Source organism: Miniopterus schreibersii, assembly GCF_964146895.1.
Source record: "Miniopterus schreibersii genome assembly, chromosome: 12".
Taxonomy (NCBI): domain Eukaryota; kingdom Metazoa; phylum Chordata; class Mammalia; order Chiroptera; family Miniopteridae; genus Miniopterus; species Miniopterus schreibersii.
The window spans coordinates 25343575-25366096 of NC_138112.1; the positions used below are offsets into that span (position 1 = coordinate 25343575).

Consider the following 22522-nt stretch of genomic DNA (forward strand, 5'->3'; position numbering starts at 1 on the left):
GGGACACAGAGGGTAACAGGACCCCAGAGCACACAGACCAAACTTCATCAGATGAGGTCTAGATCTAAAGAGTAGGGACTCAATGTGTCTACACTGGGAATGGTCCAAGTTTCTCCACAACAGAAAGACACCATTTAGCTTTTGTTTCCTCACTTGTTTGGATATAGCCAAGATAATGCCAAGGCCTATTACATTGATATGTCCTGGTGGGGTAGAGGGGAACAGAGCACGCTGTCCTAAACACAGTTCTGTTGGAGTAAACACCTCAGCCCTTCGGATAAGCATAGTTAATTGCGAATAAATGGTCTTCTCTTCCTAGGTTTTCCTCCTTCCTATTTATTTAGTATTAAATAAAAACTGTCAGCGAGAGAGAAAGAATATGTGGGGAGGAAGGGAGTTCTTCAGTGCTCTAAGAGAGCTTTCCATTAGGGAGAACAAAAGGCCTAGAGACAAACAAAAGGAAAGGCCAGGATGTCTAAAACCTTTGAATCCTTTTTGCCAACTTTATATTTTTTAATATAAATACACACACACACACACAATGACATTTATCAGGAGAAATAAGTTTAAGATGAATATTAAGAGAAAATATATCAGCAAGGAGACAACTGCAATGTAAACTGTTCCTAATAAGAGGTTAAAGTAGTTAATCCCAATTTGCTTACTGTGGAATGGAATGGAAGGGCTAGGAATAATATAACTGTATGAAACTTTTAGATACTTTTAGCATCAACCGATACAGCCATCTTTCTTATCCACTCCCTACCATTGCTTCCCAGAGTCATGGTCATTACCATATTTACTCTGCAAATAACTGGGCTGGCTCTGTGGCCATTACTGAACAACCAGTTCAGGGAGGGCCTAAGGAAACTCAAACAAGCACAGAAAACCAGGAGTATCGCTCTGCATCTCATTTGCCCGTGTGTTCTATAATGAAACTATAGACTGCACAGGACCCTATGAATTCACACCTGGGCGATTCTTCAGAGCCAAGGTGCCTGGTGTTCTATAATGAAACTATAGACTGCACAGGACCCTATGAATTCACACCTGGGCGATTCTTCAGAGCCGAGGTGCCTGGTGTTCTATAATGAAACTATAGACTGCACAGGACCCTATGAATTCACACCTGGGCGATTCTTCAGAGCCAAGGTGCCTGGTGTTCTATCATGAAACTACAGACTGCACAGGACCCTATGAATTCACACCTGGGCGATTCTTCAGAGCCGAGGTGCCTGGTGGCAGAGAAGGAGTTCTGAATGCATGTAGTCCTATCCACCAGAACACTCTTATCTGTAACATTGGCAGGGCCTTAGAGACACTCCCACGCCTCTCCCTCCTACCTCCACCGGAAAAATGTGGGCATATGAAAAGGAATGATAACATTATATGTATCCATAACACTCTAGCCCTCTGAAATAGTATGTTGCTGTTTTCCCTTTATGTGAACAGGTGTGTGTTTTTTTCCTTCTGTCTGAATACAGCATAACTTATCACCTTTTCGTATTTTCACAGTGGGCAGTCTAAGTGTGTTTCAGAGCAGAGTCCTCTTGAGTACAGGAGAGGTGAAAGACAGTCCTAAACGGGGAGGTGCTCTGTGAGCCGCAAATTCTCTATACCCTGTCACCGTGTGAGTTCATACCTAGGCGGTCCACCCTCAGGAGTGGCTGAAACCTCAGCAATGAATGTTGTTATCTCCTGTCTCCACAGGGGTATTCTGATGGAGTCTGTGTGTGATGTGCTCATGTGGGACCCCATTAGGACAGCCACAGACATTTTGAGCCTCCCAGTCTCTCTTTGAGAAAGGGCTCCCTTAGTCAAATGAAAGTGGTAGATCTCTAGTCCCCCACCAGTGCTAGAAGAGAGGAGGGTGGTACCAAGTTATTTTTATTGTTGCTATGTCATGATATCAATTATGGGAACTATTAACTCCCAGTCAGCTGAGTAACTGATTTTCACCTAGTAGATGCAGCATCTAATTGTAGTGGGTATACATGTTTAATAAATCCTTAGAGAATCTGGCAACAGCGATGTCATAATAGTCATTATTGAATTAGTTCGAACTCAGATTTGAAAAGTAACCCCCAAAATGTGATGTCTGCATTAGGACTGTTTTGCCTTTCTTTCATTCAAGTATTACTTTCTTCATTGAATGTTCATTTATTAAGTACCTACTGGAGCCAAGCACTTTTAAGACTGTGGAGATAAATGGATGACCAAGACATGACTAATGCCCTTGAAAATCTGTAGTCTATTTGGGAACAGTCAGGAAAACAGACAATTGCAATGTAATATAGAACCCCTCTCCCATAGGACAATTTATGTGTCAGAATAACTTCTCATTTGATATCATTTCTATAGCTTATGCCGGCGCAAACAGAATTAAGAGTAATAGAAACTGAACAATAAACCTGAGCTGAGTGTTCAGATAGGACTACGCACACAGTTATATAAAATTCAGAATCCACAGAAGAGAAAGAGCCTACCTTTCCAAAACAATAGAGTGCAAGTTAGTTGCTTAGCAATAGATAAGGACTCCTGCGGTGGACTTCTCTTCATCTTCCCAAAGTCAATTTCAAATTAATGTGCTCACTTACTTTTAGAGATGTTCTAAAACAGATCATTATAATTACTATAATTACTATTCATTTGGCACTGTAGTAGTCCCTTTATATATGATATGCATTCTCCCAAGAACATTATAAGCAAGGTATTTTTGTTTCCTTGGTGCAGGTGAGGAAAATGAGGATCAGGAATATTAAATAACTTACATAGTAGAGTGGGTTAGTGAACATTCTGAAAGCAAAGAGACCTTAACCTAATTCCAGCTCTAGCCAGAAGGTGACATTCTTTAGCTGAGATGCTTTAACTAAGACCAAAAGGAGTCTTTTGTCTAAACAAATCATTTTTTCAGCAACTATTATAAAAATCCTGTGAAACTCTCTTATTCCACAGTCCCTCAGGTTTCATCTTTGCAATATGCAGGTCAATTGGTAGAGAGCTTTGACATTTATTATCAGGTTATTGTTTCTTTTAAAAAATATGTTTTTATTGATTTTAGAGAGAGGAAAGGAGGAGAGAGAGAGACATCAGTGATGAGAGAGAGTCATTGATCGGCTGCTTCTTGCATGTCTCCTACTGGGGATCGAGCCTACAACCTGGGCAAGTGCCCTGACCAGGAGTTGAACCCTGACCTCCTGGTTCATGGGTGAATGCTTAACCACTTGAGCCACACTGCTGGGCTATTATCAGGTTATTTTATGGGCACAAACTTGGGTGTTGCCATTTCCCTGGATGCTCCGCAAGGGTATGTTTTGTTACCCTCTTGGTTCATGTGTGCATCTCGGCACTTAGCACAGAGACAATAGTGCGTGGTGGCAATCGCTCAGGACTTAGGGTCAGAGTTGAGGGACTGCTCTGCCTTTCATTTGACTTGGGCAACTTAGTTAACTTTCATAAGCCTCTGTTTTTACATCTATAGTACAAGTTAATAGTAACTGTCTGTACCAAGCATTCAAGGTGATGGAATTTACTTCATTTCCCAAACATTCCCAGCCCAACTGCTCCACACCAGGCACCATGCTAAGCACAGGAGATGCATGTAGTCACTGCCCTTGGAGTGTTCCAGGTCAAGTGCAGGAGCAGATTTGTAAATAAGTAATTAAAAATTTGTAAATAAGTAAGTGCTACGTTAGAAAACTCTTGTGAAGTCAAATATAATAAGATAGGTGGAAACTCCTTGTGGGGTGTAAAGTTCTATTCAAATGGGACTGTTACCTTGCTCAAACTCTCCTTTGTCACCAGTCCCAACCCCCTGTTTTATTCAAGGTTAAATCAAGCTGGATTCCTCCACAAAGCCTTCCCGGATGTACCAGCGCACAGGCACAAAACAGCTGTGCAGCTCCTTCTTCTTTACTCGGTTTTCATCTTGGCTTTATACTGATTGATGGGCTGGGGGAGGGGAGTCATTTCCTGTTTTGGGAAAAATTAAAAAGAAAAATCTCTACTCTTAGTTGAAGCACCTCAACTAAAGCCTGCAACTTAAATCTTAGTCTGAAGAGTAGTCCGGTTTTGAGGCTGGAGTCCAGGTTACTGAATTATGGATCATAAGAAAGCTTAAATTGATAAAGAAACCTCCGTGATGATCCAACAAAATGCCTCTTTCTGAGGACTTAGGGGAAGTAGCAGCTGTACTAGAACAATTGGGTACTTTAATAACCCACCCTGAATGAACAGGTAACATTTTGAAAAGGCTCCCTGATGCTGTTAAACCAAAGAGGAGTTACAATAGGGCCCAGTGGTTCTCTCCCCACAAGGATTTTATTAGAAACTGCCTAGTATGAGACACACTGTGGGGGAATTGTCGCAGAAGTATACGGCCACTGCTCCCTTCCCGCTATTCAGAAGAGAGGGCAAGTCCACCTCACAGGGCTGCCGCAAGGGTTTCATGAGATTAAACACATGGAGTTAGATTTTTTGCCTCACGTGCAATACATATGTTAACTGGCTTTAGTTTATCCATGTCATTTCAAGATTCCCAGGCTTTCAGCCTCATTAAGCTCCACTTTATTTGCAAATCCTTCCTTGAAATGTCTTCCTCGGTGAGCAGCCTTTTCTCTGAATTTTTGATACCAACAAGAAAATTCTAATGGGAAGAACAAATGTCTTTTCTTTTGCAATAGTTCTTGGTATCAGTATATTCCTTTCCATCCTCACTTTTTTTCACACCTGTTAGTATCTTAAAACTGTGAAAACAAGCTCTTAAGTGTGCATTGGACACCACTATTTGGCTTGTGTCGATCTACTAGGTTCCTCATTGCCTTGAAGACTAACGTAACAGATATTAATTAGACCTTAACATTTTCCTGACAGAGAACCAGGACTGAGGCCAGATGATGAGTAGTCAATGAAAGAAGCTGGGGTAAAAGGAGATTATGGCGTGGTTCCTGCACTCAATGTGTTTTGTTAAGCTCAAGAAAGAAGATGAAATACATAAAATATTAAATAACATCAGAGAATTCTTACAGTTGAAGAATAACAGAAAAGAAGCCAGGAGTATTTCTTTATATAATATTCATTCATTTATTGATCAACTATGTAGATTAGATATGTATCTAATACTTGGACCGTCTCTCCAATCTAACCTGTTAGACAGCCTATGTATTCCAGATACTAATAAGCAGCCCAAGGTGAAAAAGGTGAAGAGATTAAGCAAAACAAACAAACAAACAAAACCCTCATAGACACAGACAACAGTGTGGTGATAACAAGGGAGGAGGGGGAGAGGGTAAAGGGGGGATAAGCGATGCTGGAAGGAGACTTGACTTGGGGTGGTGAACACACACTATAACGTGCAGATGATGTGTTATAGAATTGGACACCTGAACCCTATATAATTTTATTAACCAGTGTCACCCCAATAAATTCAATTTTTTAAAAATGAAATTAGCATCTAAGTGTAGGAACCTAATAGCTAACCAGAGATAAGGGCTCTAATAAACCTCACAAGGTTTAATGGTTTCTATTTGTAATCAGAAATGACCTGACTGGGTTGCAGGGCTTGGGCCAGGACTCCCTCTCTTTAATACATGTTTGCTATCAGCTGCCAAAAACAGAAGAGGAAGAAGAAAAAAGAAACCCAAGGTTAATTATGAGTTATTCAAAGAGTAAAAGAAAGAACACGAAAGCAGATCCACGTAGGTCAGGGGTGGCCAGGACGAATTTTGTAGTGGACAAAAAATCAAAACTCTACTTTCTGATGCCAGAGCTGCTTACTCCGTCCCCACACAGTCAAACTGGACTACTGCTTGTCTTCCGCAAATTCCTTGTAGATCCCTGAATTTCTGACGCTGCTACTCTTCCTGGAGGCCAGTGCCTAGCACTCTCTTTTTGTACTTGGCCATAACCTCATTATTCAAAGCCTAGACGCCATCTGTCTCCTGTGGGCAGGCGGCAGTCCCTGGCCGCTCTCCTCCTGCTGGAAATGGTTCCTTCCTCTGGTGAACTTCTGAGTCCCTTGTGAGCCTCACCCCGTAGAAACTCCGGGAACTCACTGCTTGTTCCCGTGCTCCACCACCCCTCACCCTCACCTGCCTCACCCTTAGCACCTACCACCACCAGCCCATCTACTTCTTCATTTCAGGGTCCTAGGGGGAACACACACAAAAACAACCTCTTCCTATCAAAATACTGTAACTCATATTGTTAGCCGCCTTCTGTATGTATCTTTTTTCTTGAATTCAATTTTACCCTCTTTGAGAGTGGATTCTTATATCAATAATTCTCAGTCACAATACTAAAAAGCATTGGTGAATAAAATCATTTGCAAAGGTGTCACATACCATCTGTTACCAATAGTAATTGAAACACCACCATTTTCAAAGTAGCGCACATTTCAGGTTATGCTTGCAATTATGCCATTTGCAGTTCCTGGCATTCCGAATAAGTCAGTCAGAGAGAATTAGAACTATCAGGGTAGGAGTTAAGTGTACTACATATAGGACAGTTGTCTTTTATTGAAAAAAAGGCTGAACACTGCCATATAATATTAATTTATATGGCTGTAAGCTCCAAGTGTGTTCATCATCAAGGTATCCATTCATTATCCTTGACAAATGTAGGTGCTCTATCAACCTGTGCTTTTTGAATTAACAGCCAAAGAGAGATATATAGGGTGCTTGCTTGAGAGTGCAAAGTATATGATTAAGAAGTACAGCGACACAGGGTAAGAGAGAATAGAAATCAGATGACTAACTTATCTACTTAAAAACATATATCATCACCAGGTAGTATCTGAGACTTCTCTTCCCTGAAATAAGAAGAGCTCACTTCAAAAAGCAAATATAGACAGTGTTCCGTCATGGAAAATGGAATTGGAAATGAAATGGCATCAGTCCCTCTGCCATTTTTCAACTGTGTAACCTTGGGAAAATCACCTCATCTCACTGAACTTCAGTTTTCTCATTTTTGAAAGCGGGATATAGATGTTGACCCTATCTACCTTCCACAATCAGAATGATGCTAAAAGTGCTTTGTTAAGCACTATGCAAATATAAGGTAGTATTGCTTTGTTATTGTGTCTATACTAGGTAATTTAGTCCTTGACTTCATTTCCATTTACTCAAGTGTTTTTATCTATAATACCATCTCTAATGCATACATCGTCATGGCCACTTAAGTTGTTTTTGACAGGGAAGTAAATATTTACATCCATTTATGCTGTAACTGGGGGAATTTATATAGATGATTCTGTCATATTCTTATATATTAAGGTGTATTTCTCAGTGTAATTGTCAAAATCATGACATCGGCTTTTAGGCAAAGCTCTGAAAGAAATTTTTCCACCTAATTTAGAATATCAACACTATCAAATTGCTAAGTGTCTTTTAAAAACTGTTATTTCCATACTTTGTAATTTAGAGCAAATTACTAAAAGCAAAACATGTTGATAAAAATTTTTAACCAAATGAGCTGCAACTGCAAATTTTCAGCTTATAATATTCTTAATTCTTAATATTCATAATATGAAATTCTTTTATTGACCCAGTATTTTCTGATGTCATTCCAAAGACATATTTGCTACTGAGGTTATAAGTTTTGTGTTTTTTAAAATATTTTTTTGTATGAAATCATACTATGCCTCTCTCCTGCCTACCCCTCAGCCCAAAATCACAAATAAGAGAGGTTTAGTAATTAAGATAATCTTTTCATAGGAAGAATTTGTTAATTTTTCAGAGGATATATTTGATTATTCTGATGCCCTGAAACTGCGCAACTTAGGAAGGCACTAATAAGCTATGAAACAAAAGCGAGAATAAGGGCTTAGGTTATTTTTTCCTGTTCAATGAAATACTCTGAGAATTTTATTTGTTTATATGCCATTAATAAACCGCTAAACAGTTTCTAAGGGGAAAAAAACACATAGATCGTTCAACGGCCATTTAAAATGAACGCAAAAATTGTAAATTCCATAGACTTTTTGATGGTCAAACTCTCTGTATTAACATTTGCTTCCTAACGATGGTGTGCCATGGCAGAATGCTCTTAATTCCTGCAGGTTTTGGCAGATGAATAGAGAAATGGGAAAGGTCATTGAGCTGACATTCAGAGATGGCTTGAAATGAATAAATTGTTTGTGTCCCACATAGAAAAGAAGACAGAGAATACATTTGTGAGAATAAAGACATAAGGTGTAATTTTGGCAGGCCCAAAATGTAAACAAAAATAAACCAAAAAAAACTAGCCCTCAAATAACATTGTTGAAATGCTGCTTTATTTTTTCAGAAACAAAGAGCAAATTGTCATATAAAACAATAGGTTAATTCCATAGTATTATATTTGGCAAAAGGGTTCATCAGTGCCTGGAAAAAGCAAGAAGGTTGTTTAGCGTTTGTTCTGTTGTTGTTTTGGCCAGTCTTTCCTCCTCCACAGATGTAGCAAACTACTTGTCCTGTCGCCCCCCCATCCCTCCGTCCACCTCTTCTAATGCCCCAATATTCAGTGGGTGAGGTGAAGTGCTCGAGGCAGGTAAGGAAAAGTTCCCTTCCCTTTCTCTTGCCTCAGGCCCCGAGGACAAATGTATGATCCTGATGCTTTAATAAAATTCTCCACCTAAGTAATAATAAAGAGCACTGTACCTCAATGGACGGAAGGTTGGATGGTGCTGAGTAACCCCTGGCAGAGGTGCTTTGCTTAACCAAGTGCCCTCAGTGTCTTACCCTTTGGTGCCTCCCAGAAATCATGTGAGTGAGCAGGGGAGGTTTATTTCTTCCTTTTTTTTTTTTTTTTTTACCAATAGGAAAAGAGGCTTAAAAGTGTTAAGTGATTTGCCCAGTGTCACTCTGGGCCAGCTCTTGGGCCCACATTCTGGGTCCCCTGCCCATACTACCTCTGTAAGCTTTCTCCACTGAGGAGTTTCACTAAAACAGTATATATGAATTACAAAAAAGGAATAAACACTTCGTGATTTTCATGGTAGATATCAAGATCTGTATATACTGAGTACTAGTCAGGACAGTGAATTATATAAAAAATAGATCCATAAGACAAAAAGAGAACTTAATTAATACTGAATTACTTTTAAAGCTTAATTGTAACAGAAAAACAATTCAGTATGAATCTTTTTAAATGAAATGCATTTATTCACTTAATTATTTGCCCCCAAATATTATTGAGTAGCCTACTGTGTTATGAGCCATGCACTGTGGTACTATGGATATAACAGAAAACAAAGAACAGTCTGCCTTCAAAACACTCCATTCAGCAATGAGATGTACATACAGAAAGGAGTTATTAAAGTATCAAGCACAGGTCTGTGAGAACCTAACTTAGTCAGGGGTGGGGTCAGGAAAGCATCCCTCAAAAAAAGGCAATTAAAGTAAAATCAAAATAGAAAAAGGAAGAGCTTAAGCAAAACGGGAGGAAAAGGCAGAGAGGACAGAGCACAATGGAAGAGCATTTCAGGAAGAAACACAGTGTGGAATATGGATAATGTGGAGCCGAGTGAAGCAGATGCCATCACCCAAGGACAGGGCTCAGGGTGAGAGAAGAGCCCACAGATCAAACACTGTGGAACTCCAATGTTTGTTACAGTTGGTGAGGTTAAGGAGAAATAACCAGAAATATTTTATGGCTTTACCATATATTTTACTTTGTACTGAACTCTCTGTTCCTCAAACCGGAATCTAAAATGGCATTGAGTATACCGTTTTTACTTTCTGAAATGCAGTATTCTGGAATGCAAAAACTCATCCATAGATACCTTCTCCCTACCAGACCCTTTCACCTACGTCCTCACAAAAACCTTCATCAAATGATATACTGTCTGTTTTTTACCAAGGTTTAAAGAGATTATTATTTTCCAAGCATCCAGGATGGCTGATCCAGAATTAGGATCCAGATTTTAGCATTCTTTGTCCATTGCACTTGCCAGGATGCTTATTAAGATCCACCTGTGTGCCAATAAACAAGACAGATAAGTCCCCTGTCTTCATGGAAACTATACTAATAAACAGATTAATGTCATGTCATTTTTTTTCCTTAGAGTTTCCATTTGCTTTGTAGAAAAAATTTTATTACCCAAGAAATGAAATGAAGTGCTCAGATTTGGACTCCCATTTCTCTGGTGTCTCCTGTGTCCATTTCCCTTGTTATTCTGATTGCCTGGTGCTCTCTCCCACATCACCGTGGGCAGTGTGAACAAAGGATGGCAGGAAAGGTATCAGTATTTTGTGCAGATTGGTGGGTTAGGATAGTTTCCTTTTCACACGTTCATACAAAGGTTTTCCAATGTGCTATCATGTTTTGGGGCATGGCTACATGTGATTCCCAAAGACTGTAACTTTTAACATCCAAAGTTATATTCCATCAAAACCTTTCAGTGTTGAGAACAAGAACTTCCCTAGGGTAAAGCTCAGAGAATAAATCCAGTTATGCTTCTAGCTTCTAGCCCATGTTTTGTATTTAAAGGGGCCTCAGAGACCTGAAAGACGAATTGTCCCTCCTGACATGCCTGTTTTTCATCCTGCTTGTAGAAGAGAAAGGGGGTTCTTGGCAACCATCCTCCAAATCAAACCCTATAAATAATCTGGCCCATTTATTCTGTGTCGTGTTCTAGGAGTTAGTGGACACCTGGGAAGAAGAAAAGTAATGCACTAAAAACATAAAAGGTGGCAGGTCAGGTTGATGCAAAATGTAAAAACAAACCATGAAACTTTCCTGGAAACAGAAGTTAAGAGGTTGGCAGGGCCCTTTCTGCTACTGAAAATGCATAGCAACCTCCAAACCTGTAAATAATCTGTCCTCCTTTGTAGGAAGAGAGGTGGGGGTGAGGGTTATCTCACATTCCAGAATTCTGAAGGACAGCAGGGTGCAATGCATTGGATAGATTAAATGGAATGAGAGTCCAGAGAAAGGAAGACCACAGAGTGCAAAGAGACAGATGAAGAAACTGGAAGCAGCAGGGGAAAGGCAGGAAGCATGTTGTTACAGGGGCTGCAGAAACAGTGGCCTGTTATCAGGGGGATGGGTGTCTCAGGCGGAGTGGATATGGCAGTTGCAGCTCCAAGGCTGCAGTTCAGCCCCCTGACTGGCAAAGGCATGTCCGCCCTCTAGCTTGGCCTCCAGGCGGCCAAGGGAGCAATGGCGACCCAGAGAGACAGGATAGCTTCCTGTTGGTTTCTCAGTTTGTGAAACACCTGCTGCAGAAGCACTGTGGAGAGCAGGGTGCAGAGAACTAGTAAAACATGGATCCTTGGAACCCAATCCGGGCAGGCAGAATCTCTTGGGATCCCGCCTAGGATATTTGACAAATGCCCTCGATGAGCCTCATGAACAATTCTGTTTAATAACCACTTGCCACGAAGATAAAATTGGGTGGCCAGAGCCTTTTGTCTACGGACTGCCCAAGGCTATCTCTTGGGCACAGCACCCCAAACAGAGCTGTCTGGACATAACAGACCCGTAGTTACAGAGATCTCAGATTCCTTCCTGATGAGAAATCACACCAGGATATCTCCATGTACCATCCCTGAAGGTCAGGCCACAGCCTCCGACCATACACAGCTTCAGAGGCTGTTGTGTCATGTTCTCACGGTCAATAGCATCTTCATCAGAGCAGCTTTCAGACCCCAGGATGGAACTAAAAAAAAACTGCCTGGGAAAAGAAAGAGGGAGAAAAGCCCTGAGAAATCACGTCAGCCAGACAACGCTCAAGCCCCTCATCTGAAAGCAGCATGCTAGGTGCCGAAGGCAATACACTGCATGCTCCCTCACAGAATTATTTCAAGTTGTAAGCCTAAAAGTAAATTTGTGAGGAAATTTCCTGAGAAGTCAAAAAGTTCTGATTAATTAGAGATTCCTATATGTGTTCACTGAATTTATATTTTCCAACAAGATAAGCCAGACTAAGTAAAAATCATTTTCAAAGTCGGGAATTCATACACAAATCTCCAGTTAAACACACCAAGCATTGGCCTGCAGAATAAAAACTGAACTGGAAGCACTGTCTCCTTCCTGGTAACCCTTGCCCCTGACCGCTAACCCCTGACCCCTGACCCCTTCTCTCCGAGGCAGGGTGGCTGAGCCGAGGTCCTAGCTCTCTCCTTTCAGACGCTGCCCGCCTAGGAAGCCCCCGGCCGCACCGGGCCGCCCGCGCGCCCGCAATACCGCCAGCCCTCGCTCCTGTGTTTGCGTCTATCCAGCTGTTGCACCCCCAGGTCGGCTCGGCACTGCTGCAGGTTCCCCATAAATACTCATCCTTATTACCATCCCCTTTGGCCATTTTCGTGGAAACGATAAAGGCCAGATACAAGAAAGCGGACTTGCACGCGAAACAGAACAGGCGCGCAGATGCCCTTTGCGCGGTCTCCGTCGGGGGTCCTCGGGCGCCCGGGCCCCGTGACCCCCCCGCCGGGGAACCCGCGGGGCCTCGCTGAGTCACCTCTCCTCTCCCTTCTCTCCCCAGCTCCAACGGCAAGTCGGTCACATGGGCGCAGAACGAGAGGAGCAGCCGGGGGCAGCACCTGTGGCAGCGGCTGTCCATCCACATCAACCGGAAGGAGAACCCCAACCAGACGGCGGTCATCAAGCCCTTCCCCAAGAGCCCCGAGAGCCGCGGCCCCGGCGCGGGCGGCGCGGGCCCCGGCGCGGGGGCGGCGGGCGGCGTGAGCTGCGCGGCCGCGGGCGCCGGCGGCGCCGAGCCCCCCGACGCCGGCGCCAAGCCGCTGTACGACGTGGCGGAGGCGGAGGAGCAGGCGCCCGCGGCCGCGCGCGCGCGCTCGCCCTCGCCCCTCGGCACGCTGAGCCGCGCGGGCCCGGCCGGCCGCACGGACGACGCCGCGCCGCCGCCGCGCCCGGAGCCCGCGGCGCGCGGCAGCCCCTCGCAGGGCTCGCTGATGGAGCAGATCAGCAGCGTGGTGACGCGCTTCACGGCCAACATCAGCGAGCTCAACTCCATGATGCTGTCCACGGCGGGCCCGGCGCCCGGCGCGGGCGCCCCGCTCTGCTCGTCCTACCTGATCCCCAAAGAGATCCAGCTGCCCACGACCATGACGACGTTCGCCGAAATCCAGCCTCTGCCCGCCATCGAGGTGACGGCCGGCGCGCAGCCCGCGGCCCCCGCGGCCCCGCCGGCTGGGGGCGCCGCCCTGGAGACGCCGGCGCCCGGGCCCGAGGCCGCGGCGGGCAAGCCGGACCTGGAGGAGCTGGTGGCGCTCACCCCGCCGTCCCCCTTCAGAGACTCGGTGGACTCGGGGAGTACCACCCCCAACTCGCCGGTGTCCGAATCTGCCCTCTGTATCCCCTCGTCTCCCAAATACGACACGCTGATCATAAGAGATTACACCCAGAGCTCCTCGTCCTTGTGAATGTCGTGGGAAGCCGCGCGGGTTCCCCAAAGGAGCTGAGACCCGAGGCCGCAGGTGTTCACTCGGGGACGAGCGTGGGCGCCCGGCTGCGATCGGAGGTGGAGGGTGCCCAGCAAAGCCGCAGTGGAAACAGGAGGCCAGCCGCGCTGTGGAACATCAACCGACGACGACACCAACGACAAACCTTCCGGCAGATTTTCTTCCAGTGGCCTTAGAAAACATGGGCTTTTAAGAAACACTGCTATTTCGGAGGGCTGACAGCAGTCTGTTCAAACAGTCCCATACCAAGTGCTTTGCTCCAGGGAAGCAGTGAGTGTGAAACAGCATAACGCAGGGGGGAAAGCATAGTTAATAAGCAACTGTAAAAAGTTTTGTTTGTTTACTTGAGTTCTTTTCCCGGAAGATTCTTTGAGTCACCAAACATGAATGTACATTTTCTAACAAACTCAAAATCTGGGACCAAAACGTCAACCTCTCTCTTTTTTTCTTGTTTTTTCTTTTTCTTTTTTCTTTTAAAGACCTTGAAAAGCAGTACTTTGGGCCCAGTGTTTACTAAGGCGTAGTGAGTGTGCCCAGGAGGCAGAACACACAACTGGACAGTGAGTGGCGCGCTGTTGTGTGTAGGGCTTATATCCACAGACTGACTTGCCAATTTGTTTGTGAAACCCTCTTCCAGAAGCCTGCATCCGGATTCCACCTGTTTATTTCAGTTCACCTCCATTAACCAAGAAAACCAGTGGAAGATTTCTTGACTATTTCACCATGTTGCCAATCAATACTGGAGTAGCAAAAAAATATTTTCTGGAATACTGTTTTGTAATTCCCTCATTGGGGTGCGTTGTTGTAGCTGGAAATTCTCTTTATAATAATAATAATTCTTAAGCTCCAGCTTGGCTATCTCTCTCATGAAATGTGGCCACTCCTCCTTACGAATGCTGTTCCGATAGTGTTGCCAGCTAAAATATTAACATACGCATTTGGGCTTCTTCATACCTTTCTGTTGAGAACCTGATGCACAAAAAGCTCCTCTGTTCTTTTCAAGTCCCACCACTGGAAGAATGGTCCATAGACCCAATGAAGACATTGTCACGTTTGCAGAGACTGTTGTTCAAAAAATTAACACAGTCTTAATACACTGGGAATTTTAAACTGTGTCAAGTCGGCTTAGCAGAGATTTAGCCATGCCAGTGAGCAGTGATTTTAACTTTCCTTGGCTGCTGAAACAGGGCAGCTATGAACTATGACAAATGTAGATTTTTTTCAAAGCAATACAGAATACTAAAACGGAGGAACCTTAACGAATATAAACCACACAGTCTTTCTTAGCCATTCCAAAAAGAGGCAAAGCAATTATGAATATTTTCCTTTTTAAAATAATTATTAGTATAATTTTGTGCACTTCAGACTGTCACTTTTTAAATACTGCAGAAAAGAGATTTAAAATTATAATAGAAATACACATGCTTTGATAGGCTCATGTAGATAGAATTCACAGCTCAAGACCTGCATCCACTGTCATCTCTTTCTTCCTCCCATTACAGCTATCCTCAGGTGCCAAATGTTTTCGATTTTTAAATAAGGATAGTAATAAAAGGAGGAGGTGTCCTATAAATTTAAAGTTGAGTTGACCCAGCCTTATACTAAAGATAGCCTTATGAAAAAGTTTTTCTGTGAGGCAGAAGTATATTTTTGGCCTGAGAGAAAAGTAAGTAAAACCTTTTTCCTTTTGCTCAATATCCTTATTTTGTATGTATGTTTTTTATTTCACATTTACTTAAAAAATGAAGTGAGAAATGGAAATATATCCATTGGCCATAATTTATCATTCTCCACTTTTAAAAGCTATAATAAATATATTACTGGGTTTCCCTTTCCTGATACTTGTTTTAATATTAAATTTTAAATCAAATCTCCCGATATAAAATATTAAAAGCTAACATTAATTTACTGAAATATAAAATTAAAAATCCAAACCTCCCATGACAGATTTGAAATAACATCATTAGAGCACCCTAATCCTAAATATGATAATGACGCCCTTGAAACAGAGTGAATCTCATGAAAGTTTATGGTTTCATTGAAAGCAAATGTCTGCCTCTACTTGAAAAACAAATGTAAATATTTCTAAGTATTATTACCCCTGGATCCTCATCAAAAGGGTGGAATTCACCTGAGGATTACTGTCTTGACTTCTTAGGCATTGAAACCTTTCTAAATATGCTTTACCATCTAAGTTTTAAAATTTGTTTCATAAAACCCTTATGTTGACTTCCATTTTATTCTCAAGTACAAGTTTCACTGTATTGACCAACAGAAGAACATTTTTTTACCTTCCTCCACGATCAAATTCCTTTTCTAATTTCTTAGTAACATATTTCTTTTAAAAGTACATGAGTTTATTAGAAATTGAAATTTAATGCAAATAAATCACCATGTAATAATTCCACACTAAATTACAATCAACTCTAAGAAAAGTAATTTACCCAGTTAGAGGTGAACAAGATGTATTTTCCCTGTATTTCTCTACCCTCTGCCACTTCATTCTATACATTGTATAATACATATTATTTATTAGTAATGCATTCCTGAGATTTTTTTTATTTTGGAATGATGCTAACTCTGTCTCTTTGCCAATTCTCATACCAGGTTCCAAGTAATAAATCTACAACACAAAGAGAACTGAATATTCATTCTAGGGCTAAGATACGAACTTCACGTTTAATTTGGGTACCTATTTTCATTGATTTTCCTTGAAAACAATCTGTTCCTGGTGCCCAGTGATAATTCAGCTGGGACTAAAAGGAAGGGGAAAGCACAGCGAAATACTGAAGTTCAGAAAAGTGACCCTAAAGGACAGTTTGGTCCCAGGATGGAAAAAAAGAAGACTTGGTTTGATCACGTTACATGGAGCAGTCTACCTGTTCTTTGATTTGGGGAGAGGAGTGGGGCAGCCTGAGAAGAGCATGTCTGGATTGGGAAGAACCGTCTGTCCAGATTAGGGGTGGGGAACAGAAAGAAGGGAGCATGGAAACGAGAACCAGATGAAATTTGACTGAAGCAAAGAAAAACTCCCGAATGTGCTAAGCCTTGATAGTAACAGTCTTCCCCAAGCTACTGCTGTTACCAGCAAGTGATCAGGAGGACTAGGAGCTATTTCTGACTGTAAATGAATTGTATAATGGCTCTGCTGCAGTTCTGTGACTTCCAAGCCAGGAATTAAACACTTATTAAGGAAAAAACAAACAAACATTGCCTATGCTAGTCTCCCAGCAAAATGTACATGTTTTGGAGACTTCAAAGGTATTATCTGAGTTCACATTTAGCCACAGCTTATTAATAACCCTCAAGCTGTCAGAATCTCTATAGTAACCATTTACAATTTTATACTGTGAAAAAATACAGATCAGTGAAAACCATAACGATAAATTAGAATTCACTTTAAAGAGGGTCTGAGGCCTGGGAGATTCTCTACTATCTGTTGAAGAAAGTGGCATGTATAAAATAGTTGGCTGAATTTCACTGATCTTCCCAATGTGAACAAATATACTATGTATATTGTGTGTATTTCTAGATTTCAATGGCAGCTGCTGGTGGTGTTGTAATTAGAAATCTATATAGAATATAGATGTTTTAGGGAGATGGTGCCAATCCTAAAAGATTTGTGTGGACTACAAGTGCTTGTACTTACTTTTTTCTGCACTTATAACTGATTTGGTTTTAAAATTGTGTGCGTGTATCTGTTCTTTTTCTGTTGTTGCAGCTTGTACTATTAAAACAATAGAGAATGTTAAATTATTTTGATGTGAATTGCAAATGATTTTTTTCATAAAGTTTAACATTTTTATCAGCATTGTTTCGCTTTGTACTTGTATAAATGTGTTTTATTTTAGCATTTTAAAATACACTTGCCTGTTTCTCAGTTGTCTAAATCATGTTATGGTTGGTGTTTGTGAAGTCAGTTACTTTTTGAAAAATATTAAAAAAGAAACTATGATATGACTTTAAGATTCTTCCCCTTAAATGTTTAGAATGTTGTCTTAATAGTGTTTTCTAAGACCCAAAGAGCCATACTCTAAATCTTAAATTCTGAATGATCTACATATTTGAATTACGGGGTTTACAAAGTAGTCTGTGGACAGTAGATTAAAATGAAAATATAAACCAATCACAAACCAACCAGAGATGCTATACCCAAAGATATCTACAAACACCTTTTAAGACAAACTTTACAAACAACAACAACAAGGAAATAATTAAAGCAATATACCTTGTTTTTTGTGTATGTCTGAAAATATAAATACAAATTATATAGTTCCACAATTGTCAGTGTCGATAGAGGTAACATCACAAAAATAATATAGATTTTGTGTGTGTAGATATATGTATGTATAAACAAATATACACACATCTGTATAGATATTTCACTTTTGAGTCCATCTATACATGTTTTCTGTGTGTATGTGTTTCTTTATGCATGTATGGGCAGATATACATAATTTTCCTAGAAAAAAATTTACTTGTCAAGTCACTTTTTACTTTGATGGATTCTTCAGTAAATTTGCACTCCCTGAACACAGATTAGCTAAAACCAAAAGGCAAAATCTAGGCTATATATTTAATGTGTGGAAGAGAAAAACAAGTTAGATTTTAAAATACAGCTTCTCTTTGCTTCCCTACATTGTAATAATTATTAACTTATGACATATACATATATTCTTATAATTCATATGGAAATTGATACAAAAATATGTTTGATCTTAAAAAAGAAAGCAATTTTTTGGTGTCCTTTGTCAGACTTTCCTGCTTTAGTGTCTTCTAAGTAATAAAAATGGTCATATGTTTATATAAACTTGAGATCAAGGTGAGGTGTCTGGACAACATACAGAAAATTATCTTCTAAAAATCAAGAGTCTTGTGAGACTCTGTAGAGTCGTGGAAGGCCAGTCCAAACCAGCTAATGCAATAGAAATGGCACTGAATTAAAAGTCAGGACCTATTAGCCTGTCTCATATGACCTTGGATAAATAGAATTCTCTATAACTCAGTTCCTCTTTCTTTAAATGCAGAAGTGAGTAACAACAATCTGTGAGATTTCTTTCATTTCCATCATTCCTGGTATATGATAAATGCTCAGTAGATAGTATCTGTTTTTAGTGGCAACATAGACAGTTAATATTCAGCAGGCAGCTTAGATATGTTGTGCTCAGTATTTCTTGTAGAGCTATATAACCAATTCTTGTCCAACTTAAAGCATACATACTTGGGGGAGGGGAGCTATTGACATTTGAACTCATATGCACCCTTGGAATTATCTTAGAATGACTTAGAAAACTAACCTTAAACACCACAGAAAGAATGCTTTTCATCTTTAATTATGCTTAATGCTGGCCAGTTTTTTGATTATCCTGTATGTGAATGATAAGTCTTAAAATATAAATAATTCTAAAACATTTACTTTTTCTAGGGTAGCTAGCTAGCTAGATAGGTAGATAGAATTATATTAATAAAATTATCTCCTTAAAAAAAAGCATAGTATTTACAGATTTTTCTCAAAGTATTTCAAAGTTTGGAATCAGTTACATTTTACCCTGTTTATTATTTTTTTAAATTATTTTAAGAGTTAAATTCTATGAAGAAAACTTTTAGCCCAGCCGGCATGGCTCAGCAGTTGAGCATCAACCTATGATCCAGAAGATCGTGGTTAAATTCCCAGTCAGGGCACGTGCCCGGGTTTCGGGCTGGATCCCCAACAGGGAGCATGCAGGAGGCAGCCAATCAATGACTCTCTTATCATTGATATTTCTCTCTCTCTCTCCCTTCCTCTCTATGAAATCAATAAAGACATATTTTAAAAAAAACAAAAGGAAGACAACCTTTAGAATCAACTTCTCTGGACATTCTTAGAACCCTAAGCCAGAAGTATTTATGGGAAAACATAGCTTAACCTCAACAAGAATAAATATTTTTAATTAGCTTTTACTCCAGACCAAAGGCATTTATTTTTGCCAGGACATACAAGTCTTTTTGATATATATGACCTATATGAATATTTATATAAATAGGATAATTATGTATTCTATATATCAGACATTTTTGGCTTATTTATATGTAGCTCATATTTTTACTCATTGACATAAAATAAAGCTTTTCATAACTCTATGTCCATAACAGGATAAATTTGATATAATAAATTATATAAATGATATGTTCATGAAAATTATATAATATTGCAAATTGGCTTTTCTGAACTGCTAAATAGTAATAGGTGTTTTATAAAGTAAAAGTTTTTAGAGTTTTAAAAGTTTGGAAAACAAAATAACTATAAGTTAAATGGCTGCCTTCACCTCAGAACTTGCCAGTCTTTAAAAAGGCAAATGTGCATTAACTATGAAAATCATTTTTTTTTTCTTAGTGAGTAGTTTTCTCTGAGTAATTTTATGGAACACATTTTGGAAATGCTGTGCCATTAAATTTATAATTTATACATACTTTTTCTTTTAGTCACAAAAATTAATGATCTCCAAAGGCTTTTAGAGAAGAAAATATGAATTGATACAGTTATAGCATCAGTTTCAGAACCATTTCAGTCAATAGTGGGAAGTCTTGCTTATTTTTTATTATTCACTTTCTCCCTATTTATTGACTTCGCAGAACTCTACCAGCACACATAAACTTTACTTTCAGGGGTCAACTGAGGGTTTTCATTTCTTTTTTTTTTTCATCATACATATTGGATGGTTCCCTTACTTCCAACAGCCTCAGATGAAGCAATATGTGAGATTGTAGCATTCATTAGTGGATGTTGAATAGTCAGTGAATTATATTCCAAGAACAGAAAATAAAATAAAATTTAGAGGACTCAAGTAACGTAAACACCAAGAACAATCAAACAAATATATTTAAAACTTTGCTCCTGTTAAACAGAAGATATTCTTTTCATCATCCATGGAACATTCAAAAACATTAACCTTAGATGTGATGACAAAGGAAATCCTAATACATTTCAAAAAGTTAAAATTGTATAGGCTACATTCACTGGCTTAAAAAGCATGAAATTTTGAAATTAATATATATATATATATATATATATATATATATATATATATATATATATATATATTTTTTTTTCCCAAAAGAAATCTGTTCATTTGGGATATTTAAGTGATTTTTTAGGATGAAGAGGAAAACTTCCCTAACATCACAACCTCCTTAGCCCTGGCCATTGTGGCTCGGTTGCTTGGAGGGTTGTCCCATGTACCGAAAGGTCTTGGGTTCAGATTCCCAGTCAGGGTACATACCTGGGTTTTGGGTTCAATCCCTAGTCAGGGTACTACGAGAGGCAACCGATTGATGTTTCTCTCTCACATAGTTGTTTCTTTCTCTCCCTTTCTCTCTCTCCCTCCCCCCTCCCCCTTCCTCCCTGTCTAAAATCAATAAAAACATATATCTTCTCTCTAAAATCAATAAAAACATAACCTTAGGTGAGGATTAAAAAAATGAATAAAATCACAACCTACTTAAAAATGAACATTAGTGAGTATCTTGCATATTTAAATCTGCATAACAGCCAAAGAATGGTCCAAAGAAAATATTTTATTCTAAATGCATACATTTAAAAACAGACTGAAGCCCAGCTGGCGTGGCTCAGTGGTCGAGCATGGACCTATGAACCAGGAGGTCACCAGGAGGCCACCGCTGGATTCCCGGTAAGTGCACATGCCCAGGTTGCCGGATCATCCCCAGTAGAGGGTGCCCAGGAGGCAGCCAATCAATGTTTCTCTCTCATCATTGATGTTTCTCTCTCTCTCCCTCTCCCATTCTGTCTGAAATCAATAAAAAATATATATTTAAGTTTTTGTAATTAAAAAATAAAAATAGACTGAAAATAAATATTCGTATGAACATATTAAAAATAAACAATAAAAACAGAAAATACAAATTAATATTAAGTCAAAATTAATACAAGGAAACAAATATCTAACCAAAATTAAAAGTGATCATTTAAACCTGTCTTTTATTTGAAAATACCAATACCCTGAGATTCATTAAACCTAATGAAGTGAAAGAAACCACAATTAACATTAGTAATAATAAAGGGGTCATAGCTATATGAATAGAGGATATACGTAAAACACGAGGTAAAACTTTATACATATAAATTTGAAAATACAGATTAGGCGGATGTTATTCTAGGAAAATATAAATTATCAAATTGAAACAAAAACAAGTAGAAAATTCATACCAATAATGACAGCATACGATAAAAGGACATTTCAAAATAACTAAAACGCATAAGCCTAAATATTTTACAGGTGAATTTAATTATGGTATACAATAAATATCCAGTTTGTTGTATATGACAGGATTTTCTTCTCTCTTAAGGCGTTTCCATATCTTTAGCTATTATGAATAATTAAAAAAGAATTAAACGTGTCCATGCATGTTGCCCAAGACCCTTGCAGCGAGTTCTTGGGAGAAGGCTGGGCCTTTATCGGCGGAGCCACCCGAGGTTGTGGGCGGGAGGCGCGGGAGCGGGCGGTGCCCTTGCCGGGGACGCGCTTCTCCGGCTGGATTTCCACCTGCTCGGAGGTCTCCCCTTCGAGGACGCCCAGGAACTCCCGCGAGATGACGGCGGCCCACAGGCGCGCCCTCGGCGCCGGGGGTTCTCCTGGGCCACGCCCCCTCCTTGGCCCTGCGCAGGCGCCTGAGCAGGGCGCGGCTCCTCCCCGGGCCCTGGTTTAGCCGCCGGCTGCTCCGCTCGTGGGGCCGCCTCGTCAGCGGGCTTGTCGAGGCCCTCGCCCAGGTAAGTGAACTCGCGGGAGGGCCGCTGCTGCTTCTGCTCCTTTCCGCTATTGGTTGGTTCTTCGGAGAGCTTGTCTTTGTTGTCTCTATTGAGTCTATTATAAATATTTTTTTTTAAAAAAGAGAAACCGTCTCAGTTCCCCAGCCGTGCCCATCCCTCCCTCTCTCCCGCACCACTCCTGACCCATTTCCCCCGGCGGCTCGCACCGGGGCCTGTGCACCGCTATTTTCACGGAGTGTATACCCGGCGCCGGGGATGCGGGGGAAGGAGGGCGGCAGAGGGCGACAGACGGGGCCACCCAGGCCCGGAGGAGCTGGGGTGCGCCCCCCAGCGGCCTCGCAGGGCCTCGCCGGCC

At 40.8% G+C, this 22522-nt stretch overlaps 1 protein-coding gene across 1 annotated transcript in view; it reads left to right on the plus strand.

Moving 5' to 3' along the window:
* Positions 1-17146, plus strand: part of GRM5 (glutamate metabotropic receptor 5) — a 377398-nt gene extending 360252 nt beyond the window's left edge. The window contains exon 9 of the mRNA XM_081152628.1: positions 12464-17146. Coding sequence (XP_081008754.1) covers positions 12464-13364 — 901 coding nt within the window. The 3' untranslated portion in view covers positions 13365-17146. The remainder of the gene's footprint in view (positions 1-12463) is intronic.
* Positions 17147-22522: the final 5376 nt, after the last annotated feature.